The 21631-nt window shown below is 42.9% G+C and overlaps 1 protein-coding gene across 3 annotated transcripts; it reads right to left on the bottom strand.

The window, feature by feature from the left end:
- Window positions 1-696: 696 nt before the first annotated feature.
- LOC101166698 (interleukin-1 receptor-associated kinase 1) lies at window positions 697-17719 on the bottom strand. Of its 3 annotated transcripts, XM_023957031.1 has the most exons (14): window positions 17425-17718; window positions 10701-10868; window positions 10560-10634; window positions 10413-10489; window positions 10125-10328; window positions 9852-9916; window positions 7378-7489; window positions 7187-7305; window positions 6895-7108; window positions 6423-6491; window positions 3734-3806; window positions 3571-3665; window positions 2791-3499; window positions 2404-2602 (listed from the first exon to the last, which is right to left on the bottom strand). In XM_023957031.1, the coding sequence occupies exons 1-14, from the start codon at window positions 17534-17536 to the stop codon at window positions 2529-2531; spliced, it is 2166 nt and encodes a 721-aa protein (XP_023812799.1). In that variant the 5' UTR covers window positions 17537-17718; the 3' UTR covers window positions 2404-2528. The 3 variants fall into 3 exon arrangements, with proteins under 3 accessions (XP_023812797.1, XP_023812799.1, XP_023812798.1); XM_023957029.1 differs by having other exon boundaries at window positions 697-2602; window positions 7187-7489; window positions 17425-17719; XM_023957030.1 differs by having other exon boundaries at window positions 7187-7489; window positions 10413-10486; window positions 17425-17719.
- Window positions 17720-21631: the final 3912 nt, after the last annotated feature.

Here is a 21631-nt window from a genome sequence, read left to right as displayed (position 1 = left end):
CTCTCTGGATCTCCTCACCCACCTCCCTCCAGAATATTTCCTCCTCTACCTGGGGGGTCATAATCAACTTCCAGCTTCAGACTCCTCATCCTCTCTGACCTTCTCTTCACCTCCTGAACATTCTTATCAGGGATCTCTCCTCCTCCGTTCCTCCTTCTGTCCATTTCATGGTCAAACCTCTTGAAGCTGCTTCCACTTCATCAGCTCTGCTCTCTGGTCTGGATCACACAGGACATCCACTTTTCTTCTTTCAATCACGTCAAACAAATCTCTAGTTTTCCTGTCAGAATCATCAGTGTTTTCCAACCCTGGTCCGCATGTTTCCCATGATGCCCTGCTTATGTACGCCTGATTCAGTTCATCATCAGGCTCTGCAGAAGGCTGATAATGACAGTCACCAAAGGCAGGGTAGGATGGAGTAAACGCACAACTGTGTTCCCAGAGTACCAGAGTTGGATTCAAGGGTCTACAATTAACATTTCTACCATTAAGTCTTCCACTTCTTTATCTGCTGAAGTGTTCTTCCTCCTCTTTTTCGTCCACCAACAGTTCATAATAATATAATAATAATAATAATAATAATACATTTTATTTAGAATGCGCTTTACATTTTTGGTAAAATCTCAAAGCGCTACAATGAAGGCATGAATAACAATGGTTTAAAAATAAGAACAAAGTAAGACAAAAACAACAACAGAAGTACTAAAAAGCTTTATTCAAAAAGGAAAGTTTTTAAGCCTTTTTTAAATGTGCCAAGGCTTTGTGGGGCACAAATTAATGTTGGGTTAAAACAACCTGCAACATCTGAACTATTCAAAAAGGAAGGAGAAAGACAAACAGACAAAGGTACCTTTAATGAGAACGAACAGAGAAGAATATTCAGTTACAATCTCTCTCCGCTCTGCTGCATACTCCTGTCGCCTCCCCTTTTATTAAGTTTGTGGGTTTCCCTTATTTACATATGCGCTGAGCTCTAAGGAGGGGGAACAAGAAGGCACAGCTGCAGCACGATTAGAAAACACCCTGTAGATCAACAGCAGTGGTGGTGGTTGTTGCTACCCCGACCAACAACTGGTCTGTTGTGAAAGATCCGTCTGTGATTCCCACGATTCATGAGGCTTTGATTTGTAGTTGGATGTCCGTCCTGACACGACCCTCTGCATTTCCTTTGACCTGGAGCCAGAATATGAACACACTGGATCGTGCCCGTACTCTAAAATTTGAATTGACAAATTAAAAAAAAACAATAAAGAGGCTGGCTGCTTTAGAGACTTTGATCAACACTTTCTTCCTTTTTGCTTTAAAATGTACATTTTTCAGAAGCTGAAGGACATCTTTTTCTTTGGTCATTGAGGTTAATCCACTTTTGTACTGTTAACATTACAACAAATGTGATAGGACTCCCTGTTTCTGGTTGCCATGCAGAGCTCCATGATTCAAGGTCACCCCCCCCCCCCGTGTTTGTTAATGGGAGTCAAGGACAAACCTTCCGGGGAAAAATGTTAAAAATCCCAATCCTATTCTGTTTTTGATCTTAACAACATATGATGGGGGGGTTCTTCTCTTTGCTGTTCCATCTTTAACCTTTGTTTTCCCTGAACATGATTCGTGCATTAGGGGCGTCCAGTTGTCAATATACACACGTGATCAGCGGCACGGCGGTCTGCCAGCAACGCATTTCAGCCATTTCATCACGTCGTGATGTTTCTAGAGTTCAAATATCCAAACTTTGGCAAAGAATTTTGAGTAAATCAATCAGGGACTCAGCCTTGGGACTCATGATGTGATCAGCGGGTCAATTTGATGCACGAATTGCGTCCGGCGTGAACGCAGGATCAGTTGAAACATCCAAATATGGAAAGTACCTTTGGAACGGTTCAGGCAGGGGTGTAGTTGTTTAGAATTCGTGCTCTGGAGGAAAGAATGCTGTTTGGACTTTGAGGGGCGCCTGTTTTTTCACCCTTTACATGTCCCGATCCAGTTCTACTTTCCGACACAGAACCAGACGCCTGAAGGAGCTGAGCCTGAGGGAGAAGCAGTCAGCACTTCCACAGTCTTGGTAAGTCCAGGAAAATGTCCATCCAGATCTCTTCCAGTCTGGATGGACAGAAGACAAACAGCCAAAATCTGAGCAGCTGAAGCTTCAGTCCAGTACCAACCTGTCCAGTTCTGCTTCATCTGCAACTCAATCGTTAAGTTTTGATGAGACACCAAGACCATTACAACCAAAGGCTTCTGAATGCTTCTCTCTGGAAACAAACCCCAGCTGTTCTGCATTGGTCCAAAAATGGTACAAGGCGGGTTCCATGTCCTGGTTCAGTTCTTCGTCATGTGACCACAGGCCGACTTCAGTTCTGCTCCAAGATGCAGCAGAACTGATGGAGAAAAAAATCTGGAGGTTCTGAAGCCTGAGTCAGAAGATTCTGTCACGGGTTCCTGAAGGTCCCATTGGTCTAGAGCGCCTCACAGTCCAGTCACAGCTCGGCACCGCCTGTGGACCTTAAGCCCACAGCCACAGCAGGAAGCGGTCAGCTGTGCTGAAGGTAGTCCAGCTCATCACTCTCCTCTGGTTCTCCAGGGTCTGCAGAACCACATGCTTCATCTGAGTCAACACAGAGCAGAGACAGAGTCCGTTAGAGAAAAACCCAAAACAACTCCAATGCAAAAGTCTGAAAGAACCTGCAGGACGGAGGAAACAGCGGGTGGTACCACCAGAACTGAGCTGGCAGAACCCACACATGCAGGATGGGAAGTTTCCATGGCAACAAACTTGAGCTGGATGGTACTTACAGAGGTTTTGAGACGACAGCAGCTCAGGCGTCCGGATCTGGCCCTCCATGTACTGTTGGGTTTTCTCCAGGAGGCGGCGCTTGCTGGAGTTCATGAGGACTGAAGCAGAGGAGCATTCAGACTTTGCCTCCCACATCTGAGCACCTGCTGCTGACCCATTTGAGGGTCCGAGGGGAGGAGCATGCAGGGAGCCCACAGGAGAAAACCCCTCAAGGCCCGCTGGCACCACTCCACTGTCGGGTCCTGAGGAGGACCTCGTGGGGGTGCTGGGCCCTGGACAGTCACCTGTGCTGCTGATCTGGAAGGGGGGCTTGTGTTTGATGGGGGGAGGGGGTTGGCTGGAGGGGGGGGCTGGGTTTGTGCTGGATGGCGACTGGGACCTGCAGTCACATCTGGATTGGGGACGGAGGTCGTACTGGGAAAAACCCCGACTTTCATCAGTCTCACATGGGCCAGCAATGGAGGAGAGGGGGGGCAGGGAGGAGGAGTGCAGCGGGTGAGGAGAAAAGGATGAAGAGGAGGATGAGGAGGAGGATGAGGAGGGGGGGTAACTGTGCTCCAGTGGACCTAGTTGGGACAGCTGATAGGTAAGAACATCCACATGATCTGGAGAGCAGGGGGGGCGGAGATGAGGATCAGGCTGGGAGGAGGAGGAGGAGGGGGCAGCCTTCCTCACCATGTTGTGGACCCTCTTTAGACAGTCAAACCCCTGCGAGGAGAAGAGCTCAGGTGAGGAGCAGAGAAAGGCAGCAGAGATGGAGCCATCTAGAGCAGCCTGACCTCAGTCATGGGGGGCCTCCTCTTCCTCTGCTGGTTCAGACACCTGCATGCTAGAGCCACCACCTCCTGGAAGCCCACAGGCTCAGCCGCCCCCCCTGCAGACACACCCACCGCGTCACAAAGGAACACAAACCCGTTCAGCCTCCTCTAGTCCTGTGCTGACCTGTCACCAGACGTCTGTCCAGCTGCCGCCGCCACGCCGCTGGGCCTTCCTCCACCTCCACCACCAGGTCTTTCTGCACTCAGAACCAGAGACAGACTCAGGCCCCTTTATATATACCGGCATTAAAAGAAAGCACCGGTTCACAACCGGGACAGTCGACAGGGCCACCCAAAAATGGAGTGAACAAGAGCTTAAAGACCCACTCCCATGAAAATGAGGTTTCTGGTGTTTTGAACATGTTCATGTGGCATTTTTCTCATGATCGAGGAGATTTATCAAGAAAACTAGAATGTTAGCTACGTTAGCTGGATTAGCGTATTCACAAAGCCTGTAACTCCCAACCTTGTTTGAAACTCATTAAAACAGACCAATCCCACTGAAACAAACGTTACTGTGACGATGCCAAATCCTAACCTTGTTAGTGACACAAACAACACGTTAGCCGCTACACGTTAGCCTGCGTTAGCATATTCAATTCAATTTTATTTATATAGTCCAATATTTACAACAATATTCATCTCAATGAGTTTCATGCCGGCAATTATGTAATAAAAATGAAAATAGACCTCGGTAAGAAAAAAAAGAAGAAACCTCAGGGGTGTCCACATGAAGGAGGGATCCTCCCCAAGGATGGATAGGCCATTCACCAGAACTCTTAGATAGAATTGGCATATCTAACTTTACAACTACATGTTTGAATATTCACAATATTATTGACAATAACACCCAACCAAAGATTTTGACAGAGCATCCTGTACCCCTCAGAACCACTTCAACATCAACAAGCACAACCAGAACGAATCTGTACGTTAGGCGCTCCAGATTATTAGATGCATTGTTGTTTTTTTGAAAAAAACTAAGGCTTTTTAAGTGCGCCTTACAGCGATGCAAGCTATAGCTATCTTCAGTCTGAATGTTGTCAGAAGGTTAGGGGGGCAGCAGGGCCAGAAGATGATTCTTAGGATGAATCTGAATTCCTTTCCTATCCTTCTGGCTCCTCCTTATGGCTCCAACTGTAGGGGCATTAGGAGCTGTAGTGGTGTCCGAGCCATTGTGACTCAGGCTGGTCTCCCTCCACTGGTGGGGTGATGGTGAAACACATTTCTTCACCGGGGGGGGGGTGCTCTGAAGCACAGAGGTTTACATGTAAATTACATGAATGTCTTTTTGTTTTAGCATGACGCTATTTAAGGTTATAAAACTGATGTTGTTCCCAGCGCTGGCAGCTACGCACTAACGTAGATGACCGGCGGCTGTTGATGATGTCATAGTAACATCTGGATTTGAGGACACTATTTTTTCTGCTTGGAGGGCTAAATGTAGGGGTAGGGAGAAGCCGGAGGGGTGGGGAATGAATCCGGATTCTGCCTCTGAGATGAAGATGACAGTTAAAGATTACAATGAACAAGTGAAAAAATACTGTCAGGACCATAAATATTTGGACAGAGACACATTCTTTCCAACTTTGTTTCTGTACATCACCACAGTGAATTTTATCTAAAACCACTCAGATGCCATTGAAGTGCAGACTTTAAACTTTTATTCCATGGGTTGAACAAAAAGATTGCATAAAAATGTGAAAAACTAAAGCATTTTTTAAACACAATCCCTTCATTTCATGGGCTCCTAAGTAATTGGACAGTTGACTTCTATGCTATTGCATGGGCAGGTGTGGGCAATTCCCTTGTTATGTCATTATGAGTGAAGCAGATAAAAGGCCTGGAGTTGATTAGAGGACTCGTGCTTGCATTTGGAAGATTTTGCTGTGAACAGACAACATGCGGTCAAAGGAGCTCTCCATGCAGGTGAAAGGAGCCATCATTAAGCTGAGAAAACAGAAACAAAACCATGCCAGAAATTGCTACAGTATTAGGAGTGGCAAAATCAACAGTGTGGTCCATCCTGAGAAAGAAAGAACTGGTGAACTCAGCAACGCAGAAAGACCTGGACGTCCACGGAAGACAACAGTGGTGGATAATGGGAGAATCATTTCCATGGTGAAGAGGAACCCGTTCACAACAGCAAACCAAGTGAACAACACTCTCCAGGAGGTAGGCGGATCAATATCCAAGTCTACCATAAAAATGCAGCCAAACTGATTGGGCAGCGTTTCATAATCCAGATGGACAACGACCCAAAACATACAGCCAAAGCAACTCAGGAGTTTATTAAATCAAAGAAGTGGAATATTCTTGAATGGCCAAGTCAGTCACCTGATCTGAACCCAACTGAGCAGCATTTCACTTGTTGAAGACTAAACTTCAGACAGAAAGGCCCACAAACAAACAGCAACTGAAAGCTGCTGCAGTAAAGGCCTGGCAGAGCATTCAGAAGGAGAAAACCCAGCATCTGGTGATGTCCAGGAGTTCAAGACTTCAGGCTGTCATTGCCAACAAAGGCTTTTCAACCAAATATTAGTAATGACCATTTTGTTTTCAGTTATTTCAATTGTCCAATTACTTAGGAGCCCATGAAATGAAGGGATTGTACTTAAAAAATGTTTTAGTTTTTCACATTTTTCTGCAATCTTTTTGTTCAACCCATGGAATAAAAGCTGAAAGTCTGCACTTCAATGGCATCTGAGTTTTATTTAAAATTCACTGTGGTAATGTACAGAAACTAAATTATAATGTGTCTCTATCCAAATATTTATGGTCCTGACTGTACATAAGCAGGTTTGTGTTCTGACCAGGTATCTGTCTCTAGTCTTCTGGTCCTTCTCCAGAGCCGGCCGTCCAGTCAGAACCTCCAGCAGTACCTGGAACAGAGCCAGTACATGTCAAAAATTCTCTGGGAGCCCCGTCTCATCTTTGTCAAACCTCCACAGAAGCACAGCATTTGATTTCATTTGATTTATTTCAAGCATCGTAGTCAAAGCAATAAACAATTTACACATAATTAAACTCATTACAGAAATTATGAAATGCATAGATTAAAAAGACAGAAAACAAATGTCACTTAAATCACATTTGCTTAATCAAATACAGTGATCATTAACTAAAGTATAAGTAAAGTTTGATTTATTGCTTGAAAAGGAGTGGGAAGAAGGAAGTTAATATAATCCCACCTCTACTGAGTCCATTCAAAGCATGGACATCCCTTTGTGGTTCTGCTCAAATAAGAAGACAGACAACATTTCCCATCATCCCCTAAAGTCTCACCACTCCAAAGCTGTAGACGTCTACAGCAGTGCACAGCTCCCCTTTCCTCACGTACTCGTCCGGCAGGTAAGCCAGTGTTCCTCTCACCGTCGCCGTCTTCCCCACAGACACGGTTTGGGTTGTAGAGCAGCTGGGCAGGCCCGGGGGAACGTACCGGGCCAGACCAAAGTCTGACAGCTTTGCCTCCAGGTGGCGGTCCAGCAGGATGTTGGAGCTGCAGAGACAGGGAAAAGGCTGAGTCCTCTTGGACGAGCCAGAGCTGGGGGGGGGGATGTTTGCTGGGACTTCTGACCTTTTGACATCTCCGTGGATCAATGGCTCCTGACCAGGAGGGGGGCAGTGCAGAAACTGTAGAGCTGCAGCTGCTCCCTCCACAATGCTGACTCTCTGGGACCACGTCAGCACCCCCCCCTGAAACACAAACACACACACATGCAGACAGATACCAGGACCCGAAGATAAACCGGTGAGGGAGGGGCTTACACTGTGCAGCTGGTCCTCCAGGGATCTGTTTTCCATGAAGCTGTAGATCAGACACATGGAGCCCCCTCCTTCACTGAAGCCCAGCAGGTCCACAATGTTTGGGTGTCTGAACCTGGGCACATCCACACATGTGTGAACACTCGAGATGCCACTAGGGGTGTGTATTTGCAAGAGTCTGGTGACACCATACGTATCCCCATATTGTACCGAAACACTTTCTTTCTTTTTAAATTATGAAAAAACTCTACCTGAATTTCAATACGTCTTTCCTTGTAATAAAATGGTCAAATTCAGTTTATTTAATGATCACAATGTTAAGCACTGTAACTGTGTCTCATATATAAGTTGCTTTTACCCTAAAACAAATTTGTAGTACTTTTATTTTGGTAACTTAAAATATAGAAAGGTAAGAGTCAACATTGTCTGATTTAAACAACAAAATATATCTCAGTACAAGACCAAAATGAATGTGCCTTAACCCGGTGTTTTTCAACCTTTTTTGAGCCACAGCACACCTTGACAAAAATCCTGCGGTACTACAGCATTCAAAAATTTAAAAAAAAGGAGAAACTCATAGTCTGTATTGATGTACAGTCCCTCCATGATCTCACGTGCATTTTTGTGATAATTGTGGCAGAAAAAGCTGGAAGCTGCAGCTGTTTTTTCTAAAAGATGTAATCAAAGTTAAGTTAGAAGATTTAAAAACTGTTTGATGTGTGTTAGTTGTGGTTTCAAGATGTTAAGAGGAGAGACTCATTGTGCTCTGAGACGCTGTCACTTTGACCCAATGCATCATGGGAGATGTAGTGGGAGACAGACTCTTTTTCTCTGAGTTTCATTGTTTTGTTCACTTGTTCCACGGTCTGATACCGGATTCTGTGGAAAGCTACATAACTAAAGACGAGCTTTAGCTGCTATTTTTGTTGGAACTGAGAGACTTTATGAGCAGAATCAGAACAAGGAAGTGAAGACTTTAACCACTTCTGATTGGTCAGACTGATGATGTGTGATTAAGCCTCCAAGAATGATTGGTGGAGACAGTTAAAGAGGCGGGACTTTTCCTAAAACAGAGCTTAAGCTGCAACTAAATCGCAGTACCGTCATTCTTATCAAAATGTCTTTAATGGAATCAAATAAACACAAAGAAAAAAGTATTTTATGATCTTTCATATTCCTAACTACTCAGTGTTTTATCAGGGCCTGTTTGGATGAAGACAGAGCTGATATCCTGGAGATGGGAAATGTTTTTAGATCAGTTGATGAGGGCAATTTCCCACGGCACACTGGTTGAAAAACACTGCCTTAAGCAATAAGGTTCTAAAGTATGGTCGAGGAAATAAAGTGCTGTTAATTTTCAATATTGCTAACTGGAGCTTCTGCAGTCCTTTCAAACGGAGCGTGAAACAGGAGCTTTAATGTGGCAAAGATGCTTTGTTTACATATCAGTCTGCTTTGAAGCTGCGGCTCCGCTTTCTCACACATGGAACAGTAATGTTCATCGCCATGACGTCGGCCTTTTTTCCAGAGCGTTGTACTCACTCACTCTGATCCATCTGGCACTAAACTAGAATCTATTGCTCTGAGGTTCTGCAGAACTTTGACCCACTTTGCCGACAGCATTTTAGCCAATGCTAAGTGCATTAGCCGCTGTGCATCTGCAGTACTTCACGCATGAAGCTGCAAGGCGTCTGAGCCGCTACAAAGCACCGCAATTCGTGATTTTATGTTACTGGCAGCAACATGGCACAGAGTTTCGGTTCGGTTCCCATCCCAAGTAAAAACTAAGTAGTTCATATCTCATAACAACAGAACAAGCTGTTTCTCACTGAGATCTTGTTGTTTTGTGCAGAGTAGAGCTGCTCAAAGAGGCTCCGTGTTCTCTGCTGCCAACTAGCAGTCAGAGGGTGAAGTGGACAACAAGAGTCAGACGCTGAAGGACGCTTAGAAATAATTACATAAATATCATTTGGCAGCATTTTGAATCAATACAAGTATCACCAAATGAACTATCATGATACATCGCAGAAAATATTTTTTTCTAACACCCCTAGATGCCACAACTGTCTCAAAAATCAAACTGAACTTTAGACCCCTGAACCAAATCATGGGGATTTAATGGCTGCATCCCTTCTGCACACCAGCATGTTTACGCTGAAACGTGTTGGGCTGAATTTAGGGAGGATTTATTCTTTATCGTTTTATTTCCTGACACCAGGCTTAGCAGAAGCCACCTGAAAACCTTTCCCTCATTGATACTCACTTACTAGCAAATTATCAAACAGGATTTTTCCATTTTGTTGTTTGTCGTTTTGTAAAACACAAATCAAACAACCAAAACAAAACAGTGACCCAAAAAAAAAAAATCGAGGTTTGAACCAAATAATGGGGAGAGTGAACCATTGCATCCCTCAGTGTCCACACACATACACGCACACTGCATGTATGTAGCACCCCCCCATGTTTGCTCAGCTCACTTTGACAGCTTCTCCACCTCCGTCTGGAAGCTCCTCCTCAGCTGGGTCCAGTCCATCCCGCCGTCCTGCCAGCAAACACACGGCCAATCAGGGGAGACCAGCGGTCTGGATTTTACTGCGCCAGTTCTGACAGCGGTTCTGAGGCTGTGGCAGACCAACCAGGCAGGTCGGAACCGGACTGAGCTAAGGTGCACAAACCCCAGCCAGAGCCAACCAAAAGAAGCAGCTAACAGAACTGGACCGCACTGGACCAGGATTTAGCAGATGGCTGACCTGACGCAGTCTCTTGACGGCACAATCCACATTCTTCAAGCAGGCCCGGTACACGACACCAAAACCCCCTTCGCCCACCTGCAGGGCAGAGGAAAACCCCCGTGTCCCAGCATGCACCTCCTCATAAGGCCAACACATGACTGCACTGGTGCTGCAAGACGCCAGGGAGGGGGGTGGTGGGATGACATCACGGCGCTGTACTTTCTGTTCAGGATTATCAGAGGAACAACATTTGAGAATATATACCCTCCCGGGGGGTTGAGGGGGTCTCAACTGCTTAGTCTGTACCTGAGGCTGAACCTCTGATAGCAGGTCGCAGGGGGGCGGGGCCGGCCCAGGCAGAGGTGCTGGTGAAAGGTCAGCTGCTGTTGAAGAAAAGAGGTCATCCTCACAGTTCAGTCAGAGGAGCTGATCAGACCAAAAGGGAGCATGTACCTGGGGGCAGAGCGCCAGGCTGATAGAGGGGAGGGGGAGGAGGAAGTGGGGGCGGAGGGTTCACTTCTGTCATACCTGCAAAAGACCATTTCAGACGGACGTACGACGCAGGAGGCTGCTGCAGGGTCAAAGGTCACTCACGGCTCAGGATGAAATCCCTCTGCTTGAAGAGCTGCAGGGCGTCCAGCAGGTCGATCAGCTCGCCCACGCGGCCGTTCCGGTTCCCCCACTTGTTCATCACCTGGTCTGTGCGCCTCAACGTCCGCTCACACAGGCGCACGTCGTTCTGGTCTTTGAGGACCGCGGAGGCTGGAGACAGAACCAGAACCGGTACAGAACGGAACCTTAGTGTTGGTGATGTAACATTTTTACAAGCCAAGGTACACTTTTTCCTTGACAAAACTCCTGTAAAAAAGGAGAAACTCATAGCCTGCATTGATGTACAGCCCCTCTAAGATCTCACGTGCATTTTGTGTAATAATCGAGGCAGAAAATAACTGGAAGTTGCAGCTGTTTTTCCTATATCTGGTAATAAAGTTGTGAAAGTTGTCAATAATAATTTTCAACTAGTTGAAAATTTGTCCAGGTAGTTGTTTTTCCTTCCAGTTTATTAAGAAGCAATTTTATGCAGCCTCACAAAAACCAAATAAGAACAATAATATGCTCCTTCTAAACAGTGATTTTCTTTTAAATGTTATATGATCACAACATGCGTGATCAAAAAAAAGACCAAAATTGTTTGCATGTTTAAGTTCAACTGTATCTACACAAAACGTGAACACGAAGTTTTATGAGTTTTTCTTTTGTCTTAGTCACAAATGTAACTTTACCAAAATGTTTTATTTCTTTTTGGGTAAATACATTGTTTCAGTTTAGTTTAAATATGTCTGTTGGCCACTTAGCCCTTAGTTTCTTTTATTTTGTTATTACTTATATTCAAGCTTAACTCTTCAGATTTTTCAAAAATGAAGCTGAATTTCTACTTCCTTACAGATATTATTAGAAAACTGTTTCAGTTAGAAACATGACGTGGACCAAACACTAGGATCTCTGGCTGTTAATGATAAACACAAATCAGGAAGAAGAACCAAACTGTTTACCTCTGATTTCATCTAGAAGATTTGAAAACTGTCAAAACAGACTAATGTGTGCATTTGTTGTGTTTTATGACAGTTAATAGAGTAGCGTCATTGCAGAGATGCTATCACCCAATGCATCATGGGAGATGAAGGACAAAAACTGACACCAATGCCAGACAGAATCTCTTCTCTGAGCTTCATTGTTTTGTTCACTTGTTCCACAGTCTGATACCAGATTCTGTGGAAAGCTACACTGTTAAATATATGATTTAGCTGTTATTTTTGTTGGAACTGAGAGACTTTATGAGCAGAATCGGAACAAGGAAGTGAAGACCCCTGGACCAGGAGCACCCCCAATGACTGGATCCACGCAGCCCGAGCGGGGGGGGGGGGGCACCCAGCCAGCCCAGTGCTGAGGAAGCCCCCCTTTCAGGGGTCTCTCCGGCACCGGGAGGCATAGGCGAGCCCAGCTTCAGGACCCCAAGGCCACGGGACAGGCGCGCTCGGGGGCCTATGGGGGCCACCAGGTGCCGGACACCGAGACACGGGCCAAGGACGAGCCAGGGCCCAGAGGGCCCAGGAGCTGCCCACCACCCAGCCGGAGACTTGTCACCACAGGCCAGCCCCGGCACCCGACCCAAGGAACCCCAAAAGATCAGGACGCAACCACAGCTCCACCCCTACCCCCCCACACTACACTACACTACAACCCCTCTCACTCAGTAACCCCCTACAGCCCACCGACCCCCTAGCACCGCATGCCCTGCCACCGCCTCGGCTAGCAGTGTCCCCACATGCCAGGCCGCACAGAGAGGACCATGCGGGTGAAGACCGGCCGCCCCTCCCCAATCCCACCCATGTATGGTGGTGTGGGTGAACTGTGTGTGTGCTGCAAGCAAAATAGGAGGTCTCCAGTGTGGCAGGCCCCACTGCTGCCAAGCAGCAGAGCCCCCCCCCCCCACCCCGGGGTCCCTCTGTGTGTGGTGTGTAATTGCTGTGTGTGCTGCTAACATGCAGTGTGTGTGTCTAAAGTGGAAGTTAAATTTGTGGGGCGGACCAGTAAAAAATGGGCACGGATGTTTCACCGTACCCCCCTTCACTTGGTTGGCTGTTGTGAACGGGTTCCTCTTCACCATGGAAATGATTCTGTCATCATCCACCACTGTTGTCTTCCGTGGACGTCCAGGTCTTTTTGCGTTGCTGAGTTCACCAGTTCTTTCTTTCTTTCTCAGGATGGACCACACTGTTGATTTAGCCACTCCTAATACTGTAGCAATTTCTGGCATGGTTTTGTTTCTGTTTTCTCAGCTTAATGATGGCTCCTTTCACCTGCATGGAGAGCTCCTTTGACCGCATGTTGTCTGTTCACAGCAAAATCTTCCAAATGCAAGCACGAGTCCTCTAATCAACTCCAGGCCTTTTATCTGCTTCACTCATAATGACATAACAAGGGAATTGCCCACACCTGCCCATGCAATAGCATGGAAGTCAATTGTCCAATTACTTAGGAGCCCATGAAATGTAGGGATTGTGTTTAAAAAATGTTTTAGTTTTTCACATTTTTCTGCAATCTTTTTGTTCAACCCATAGAATAAAAGCTGAAAGTCTGCACTTCAATGGCATCTGAGTGGTTTTATTTCAAATTCACTGTGGTAATGTACAGAAACTAAATTAGAAAGAATGTGTCTCTGTCCAAATATTTATGGTCCTGACTGTATATGGTGTCAATTCCGCGCCTAATGTTTTGCACATCAAAATTGTAAAACCGCTAATCAAAACCCCAAATCCGCAAATCAAAATGCATAAATTGAGAACCAAAACCCACAATTTGCAACCAAAAGATATAACCCATAGCACAATAATATTTCTCAGCTGCTGATTTGTTTTCTCACCATTCTGAAATAGTCGTTTTGAGTTGCGCTTTTATTCTGAAACTGTCTTTTTGAGTCAAGCTTTTATTTTTTGCGGTTTTGATTCTAAAACCTGTCGACACGTAAAATCAGCGACACGTCAGTCAAGGAGAGGGGAGGCGGGACATATCCAACATCCAGAAGCTCATTGGCTACCGAATAAGTCAGAGTCTTACATCAACATACCAGTTCAGAAGGTGAGTTTTTCATGTTTTTCAAATCTTTTACTATATTAAACGATCAAACGAGTACTTCATGTAACCGGAGGATGCCAGCACAGTCAGATGAGGAGCTCCACCAGTAGCTGCTAGTGAAAAAAGATGTTAGAAAGGAAAATGTTGCATGAAAACTATCGCCATTCATTGTAAACAATGTTCTCCTGTGCTAGCCATGCTAGCTAGCTCAATGCTAGCGGGGTTTCCGGCTCATTTCATGACTTTTACAGATTAAACAAAGTCGAGTTTTTACGGCAGTGTCAGGATCGGTCATGTCAAACCTGGGAATAATTGCCCGTGAATTGTCACTAGGATTAATCAAATTTTTTTTTTCAAGAAGCTGAGAAATATTATTGTGCTTTGGGTTACATCTTTTAGGTGCAAATTGTGGGTTTTGGTTCTCAATTATTGCATTTTGATTCGCAGTTTTACGGTTTGAATGCGCAGCAATTTAGGCGCTGAAGTGACACCATAGCCTTATTTAGGTATTTTTAATTTAGAAACTTTTATAATGAAGAGATAAAAAGTCAATCTCACAGGAAGGCAATGAAGTGATAGAAATGGTAACAGGGGCTTATAAGAAACTCACCTCAAAGATGGTTTCCAAACTGTTTAAATGTCTGTTGGATTGTAATGGTTTTGATTTCTTGTGTTTAAAACAGAAGTGGGTGTCAGAATTGCAGGTCAACTTGTCAGAGGACGACTGGTATTCAATCTGCCTTTTACAACATACCTCAACAAGTTCAAGACAATGGAGAGAATTCGGGTGGAAAAATATAACGAGGTTCTTTATCAGTCCTCACTTAAAGAGCAAACAGCTAAGGACTCCACAACAATGCTGGAAGCTCTGTGGAGGCGCGAGCGTCAATCACTCACATCTTTTGGACATGCAGTAAAGTTGTTCCCTTGTGGCAAAGCATCATCAAAACCCTGCAGGACATACTAGGGTGACCTAGGGATACTATATCTAGGACAGTTACCAATAAAAGTGATTCAAACAGAGGACAAGTGCCTGTTTAAAGTCATGATCATGGCCTGCAAAAAAACCATAACAAGAAATTGGCTGAAAAGTGAACCACTAAGACTGGATCAATGGACAGACATTATGGAAGAGATCTGTTCTATGGAAAAAAGGACATTTCACTTACGGTTGAAAGCTGAAAAATGTCAACTCCAATGGAGGAAATGGAAGCAATATTCATCCCGCTCAGAACTTAAAACTCAAAACTATGTTTTGTTGGACCCCACTTGTTCAACCTTTGGTATTTTGTTTTTGTGCATTTTATTATTATTAGTTATTTTTATCTTTTATTTTTTACTTTACTTGATTGTGGTTTCTTATTGTTACTTGGTTGTATTTTAAAAGTGCAAAACGTAAAATAAAAAGTTAAAATAAATAAATAAATATTGAAATTTTGAAAAATGCATTGTATATTTGAAAAAAAAAATTATTTCAAAAGTGAAGAAACACTGAAAAAACTATCAACCTAAAACTGTAAAAAAAAGAATTTGTAATCGCTGCTGTTTGTATTTTAAATGTTGGTTTTCTCATTTCTCACTATCAGTCCTAAGTTTACAGTCTCAATTTAGAGTTTTAGAGGTTTGTTTACATCATTGTGGCGACATCGTTTCCACTGTAGAGTGGCGTCTGCCTGCCTTGTCCCTCCTCTGATGTGGTGTACAGTAGTAATGACGCCCTCCAACGGGTTGGCACAAAAAACTGATCTTTTTTCGTCTCAACACAATAAAACAGGATAGTTCCTGCAGTAACAAAAAACTCCCTAAATAATGTAAAGCATGTAAAAACAGGGAGATAACAAAAAACTCAGTCCAGTCTACTGTGAGAAACTGAAAGCAGTGATTGCAGAGTTGATGAAAGAGTTCTAGTGTTTTCCCAGAGGGGTTCTGTTTCTGATGCTGGACGGCCCCAAGGTGGAGTCGCATATATATATATGGAGTATATATTTCTGTGCAGATAATAGATTTATAGCAGACCCCAAAACAACACAGGGATCAGCTCAAAACAATTGCTGTTCGTCTTGAATACACTTTTTGTGGATTGCCTCATGTAATGCATTAAACAGGTTGTTAATTCTGTGTATTTTTGTCGACTTTTAGCTTCTTTCTTCTGTCGTTTGGGTGTCATTAACGGGCCTATATCATGCTATATAATTTTTTGAGCTTTTTAGTTTATTATAATGTTTGTTCCTCACGAAAAAAAAGTGGTATTTTGATCAATTCATGCATTTATGAGTACAGTGATCCCTCGCTAATGCGGTATGCGGTTTACTTTTCACGGTTTCACGTTTCTAAAGTACTTTTATTTGTGACACAAATGCTTGAGCCTGTAAAATGGTTTGTTCTTTCTTTTCAATGTATAATAGAGTATTTAATTGTATAATAATTGTAAAAAAAATATAAAGGTTTCTACTTCACGGATTTTGCCTATCACGGGTTCTTTTTGGAACGTAACCCACGCGAATAACAAGGGTTTACTGTATTCCTCTCAAAACCTGCTCTCTGAGCACCAGCCCCTGACAATCCACAAAAACAATTCTCTCCTTGCGATGTTACAAAGTGAAGAACAGCCCCTTCCAGGAAGAGTCTGAGCTGTCACCAGGCTAACACACACGCCCACTTTCTCCTTGCGTCTGGCGCTCAGTGTGTTTAAACAGTTGTGTGCAGTGAAGAGGAGGTTCGATTGGATGTTCTGCTTGTCAATCAAGTTTACGATGCGGATAATTACGAATAATTACTAAAAAATACATATTTCACAACATATAATTTTTTTGATGGCCCTCAATCTACCATGACATCCTTCGTGATGGATCGTCCTAATGAGCCCCCTTGTGCTAGACGGAGGTGCTGAAGAAATGGACTGGCTCGCCCGTTCCCCAGACCTGAATCCAACTGGAACATCACGTCTCCGTCCATCCACCAACGCCAGGTTGCTCCACAGCCGGCCCAGGAGTTGGTGGAAGATTTGGTCCAGATGTGGGAGAAGATCCCCTGGGAGACCATCCTCCGATTCATACGGATAAGTGGAGGTCACACCCACTACTGAGACGCATTTTGACTTGTTTCAAATTGAAGTTGGATCAGCCTGTAGAGGTTTTCCACTTTATTTTTCAGTATGATTCCACCTCCACAGGCTACATTTAATTCTCATTAACAGTTTCAGTTTTTGTGTGGTATTTCATTCCTTCAGGTATAGGGTGTGTTTGTGTATCCCCCCCCAGCAGCTTCCAGATTGTAGTAATGTTACTCCAAAAAACCTTTTGAAGGTACATTGATGTTCCAGAGACAGAGGTTTGGTCTGGGGGCGAACAGGGAATGATGGTGATACTGTTGGCGTTGGTTTTTTTTAGGACTGGGTCGCACGCGCCTGCTGCGTGTCACGTGTCTGACTTCCTGAAATGAGCGCGACGACCAGAAACAACAACAAACAACTGCGAGGGCGTCTCGTTTTTTTAGACATCAATGTAAACACGGAATCCTGCTGTACATTCACCGTTTTGAAGAAACATTACGTGAGGAACACCTGACGACGTCCCAAGTCAGTCACGTGACAACAGCAGTACGCGTGTTACGTGAAGCCCACCTGTGGCGCCCTTAACTGTTAACAAATAAGCACAAAGTTTAAATTCTGGTTCTGACTCACCAAAGCGGGTCCAGTCGAGGTCCGACAGCCCGTCCATGAGCCGGCAGAACTCCCATAATACAGAGGAGGGCAGTTTGTGGAGGAACTCCCCCCGCAGTGACCCTCCCGACATGTTTTATTCCACTGAGCTCGGTTCTTGGGGATGGTGGGTAAAAAAGTTACGCCAGAACCACAGCCACGTGGGTTGCATCGGTGCCGGTGCCGCCCGGAACACACCCAAGTTTCCCTTCAGTTCAGAAGTTCTGATTCAGTGAACTTCCGGTCGCAGGGCTTTTGTCTGTCAATGAGTTATATCCAATGACTTTTATCGCTAGAGGAGACATCACGTGATTCCTCATGGGAGGAGAGCATCGCCATCTTGGTGAGGTCAAGTCACTGCTGCAGTGCAAGCATGTGAACACAGTTTTTGCAACATACCAGTTCATTGTGCGGGTTTCAACTGACAAAATCGGAGAAATGAGTGAAGGAGGAAGGCATAACATTTCACAGGTAAGGACTATAATTTTTTCCTTTTAATGCTGCAGGGGCTTCATTAATAGTACACATGTTGACATGCATGATGCTGCAGGGCTGTTATCAACATGCTGCATAATGTACGTATAATTTTCTGTTGACATAAATTTAAACTTTATTGTGTTAAACCTGTATACAGTATACTAGGAGTATTCTATTATAGTAACATAGATTTATACATTTCTGACTCAGTGACTGAACTTTTCTTGCAGGTTTCCAATGAATTCAGACTTAAGGGAAAGTGGACCTTAATAGCTATCAAAAGAGCTAACCCAGATGGATCACTGTGGTACCAACTAACAATACAGTCTGGATATGTTCAAAACATTTTGTGGAAACACATTTTGATGAGAGGCCAGACTGTTTGCTTGAAACCAGACACCATACCATCTGTGTTACACAAGTTCATCACTCACATAAATCAGTAAATCTATTTTTTGTCTTTGGTTTTTCTTTTCTTTTAGGGTAAATCTATTGTTAACTTTTGGACTTTTTGTTGATGTACTATTTATTTATTTTATTTATTATTATTATTTATTGACTTATTATTGATTTATTATTATTATCATTATTAGTTATTTGCTTATTATTGATTTATTATTATTATTAATTGACTTATTATTTACTTATTGCTATTATGTATTATTTTTATTGACTCACTATTGATTTATTATGATCTATTATTATTATTATTGTTGTTCTTATCGAATTATTGTTGGGCCTTTCTAAATAATTTAAATTACATGTCAAAGAGGTCTAAAACTTCTAAATGCCTAAAATTATTTTTAGAAATTATTTGTAATAATTTCTTTACTTCAAGAAGTTCTGCAACTGTGCATTTTTCATTAAAGTTTGAGGTTTTAAGGTTGACTGTTTCTCTTATTTAACAGTAACAAATGATGTATACATACATATATTATGTATAATATATTATGTATTTATATATATGTATAAATATATATAAATGTATATTACATAAAAGCTACTTAGATGCCACCAAAAGCTATAGTAATCATTGTCATATGGGCACCGTCAGAGACCGGAAGCCTGGCCGACTGTGGCGGAGCGTGACGCCATCTTGGTGAGGTCGACGGTGCCCACATGACAATGATTACTTTAGCCTTTGGTGGCATCTAAGTAGCTTTTATACAATTTACATATATTTATACACACACACACACACATATATATATATATATATATATATATATATATATATATATATATATATATCATTTGTTGTTAAATAAGAGAAACAGCTCAAACTTTAATGAAGAATGCATAGTTGCAGGACTTCTTACAGATAAAAACATATTACAAAGAATTTTTAAAAATAATTTCTAAACATGTAGAAGTTTTAGACCTCTTTGACATGTAATTTAAATTATTTGGAAAAGCCCAACAATAAGGCAATAATAATAATAATAATAATAATAATAATAATAAATCAATAGTAAGTCAATAAATAATAATAATAATAAATCAATAATAATGTAATAAGTCAACAATAGATTTACCCTAAAAAAAAAAAACAAAGAAAAACAATAGATTTACTGATTTATGTGAGTGATGAACTTGTGTAACACAGATGGTATGGTGTCGGGTTTCAAGCGAACAGTCTGGCCTCTCATCAAAATGTGTTTCCACAAATTTTTTGAACTTATCCAGACTGTATTAGTAGTTGGTACCACAGTGATCCATCTGGGTTAGCTCTTTTTATTGCTAAGGCCCATTTTTTCATGAAGTCTGAATCCATTGAAAACCTGCAAGAAAAGTTCAGTCACTGAGTCAGAAATGTATAAATCTATATTACTATAATAGCCTAGTCCTAGTTTACTGTGTGTAGGTTTAAAAAAATAAAGTTTACATTTATGTCGACAGCAAATTACACGTACATCATGCAGCATGTTGACAATAGCCCTGCAGCATCATGCATGTCAACATGTGTTCTAGTAATGAAGCCCCTGCAGCATTAAAAGGAAAAAAATATAGTCCTTACCTGTGAAATGTTATGCCTTCCTCCTTCACTCATTTATCCGATTTTGACAGTTGAAACCCGCACAATGAAGTGGCATTTTGCAAAATATGTGTTCACGTGCATGCACTGCAGCAGTGACTTGACCTCACCAAGTTGCCGATGCTCTCCTCCCATGAGGAATCACGTGATGTCTCCTCTAGCAATATAACTCATTGGTTTCTGTACATCAAAATGAGATCCGCATCCGGCCGCCGCTAACAAATTAAAAGCATTGAATGAACTAGAATTTCAAGCTAATGTCAGCCGCATCTTCATTTGTAGATTTTACTATAACTTCATTTATTTTAATAAATGTAAATATTGCTAATGTGAGTTTATTTCTGCATAAGAAATGGACAGACAGGCAGACGGGCAGGAAGGCAGGCAGGCAGAAGTTTAATTTTCGGATGAAACTGATAGACACCACAGACACTTGTCTTCATGACATTCAAGTATGGACAGCAGCATGCGTCACAGACAGTGCGTGTGTCCAAACATCAAGCCCCACCCCCTTATCCTCCTTTCCTGGATTCCATTAAAAACGTGCTAGTCAAAGCAGATAAGACAGGAGAAATCCCTAAAAGAAAAAGGAGACATCCCCTGCCAGGTGATGTCAGGTGGCAGGTGAATGAAGAAATACCCAGAAATACAATTTTAAGCTTTATTTTCTTTACATATGCCCTCCATCATAGGACAAATGCTATGAGAACATGTTAAAAACACCAAGATCACCATTCTGATTTGAGTAGGTCTTTAAAAATGTTTTAGTCTTTTTGACCTTTTTCTGATTCAAACATCAAGGATCTCTTTACTTTTTATCTGAAAATATTATAGTTTTTACATTTCTGCAAGGAGTTTTTATTTTTTCTCTTTGTTCAAACACGCAAATATTTCACCCTTGTGCTATCTTAGATGACCCCACCCTTACATTGACGTGTTCTTCCAACCATGACAAAGGTGGATAAAGGTGGAAATATTTCATGTAATCCATGGACACCAGTGAAGATCACAAATCATTGAAGAAAAAAGGTTCAGAGCACTGTCTAGTGGGTCTAGATGACCCAACTCCCAATGGTAAAGTGCCTAGGATAGCACAAGGGTTAATTGAATACCGATACTTGTCATGCATGCTGTTCCTGAACACTTTTGCCCCCCCCCCCACACACACACACTGGACCATTTTTCCTAAAACACCTTCAGGAATCAGTAAAGCCTGGTGCCCCCTGCTACCCTCATCACAGATGAACAAACCCATGAAACAATAGTGGCACAGAGGTCCAGAAGCCATCATGGGCCTCCACTGTTCATGTCTGACAGCTTAAAGACTTTTATTTTAAAACAGGAAGTTGTGGGTGATGACTTCCTCTTAGGTTTGACAGCAGTGTTTCCTTTGAGGCTGACTCCTGATCTGTCATCAGGTAGAACTGCTGAGGAAGTATAGCCTGTGACTTCTTGTTCTCTACCGATCCCCCCTCTCCTGGGTGTCAGGTGTCACTATCAGCATGAAGCCTCCAGCTTCATGCTGATAGTGTGAGGTAACAGAAAACACCTTTTGGCACGCTTAAGACTATTTTCTGACTTTTTATATGTTTAATTTGGCTGGGCTTCCTGAACAGACCCTCTGTTCTCAGTAGGGGTGTAATGATCCGTCTTAACTAGTCGATTCATATCAATGTT

The sequence above is a fragment of the Oryzias latipes genome, chromosome 7, assembly GCF_002234675.1.
Source record: "Oryzias latipes chromosome 7, ASM223467v1".
In the NCBI taxonomy this organism is placed as follows: domain Eukaryota; kingdom Metazoa; phylum Chordata; class Actinopteri; order Beloniformes; family Adrianichthyidae; genus Oryzias; species Oryzias latipes.
The sequence above is the reverse complement of the archived record's forward strand: the minus strand, read 5'-3'. Positions and strand labels throughout refer to the sequence as shown.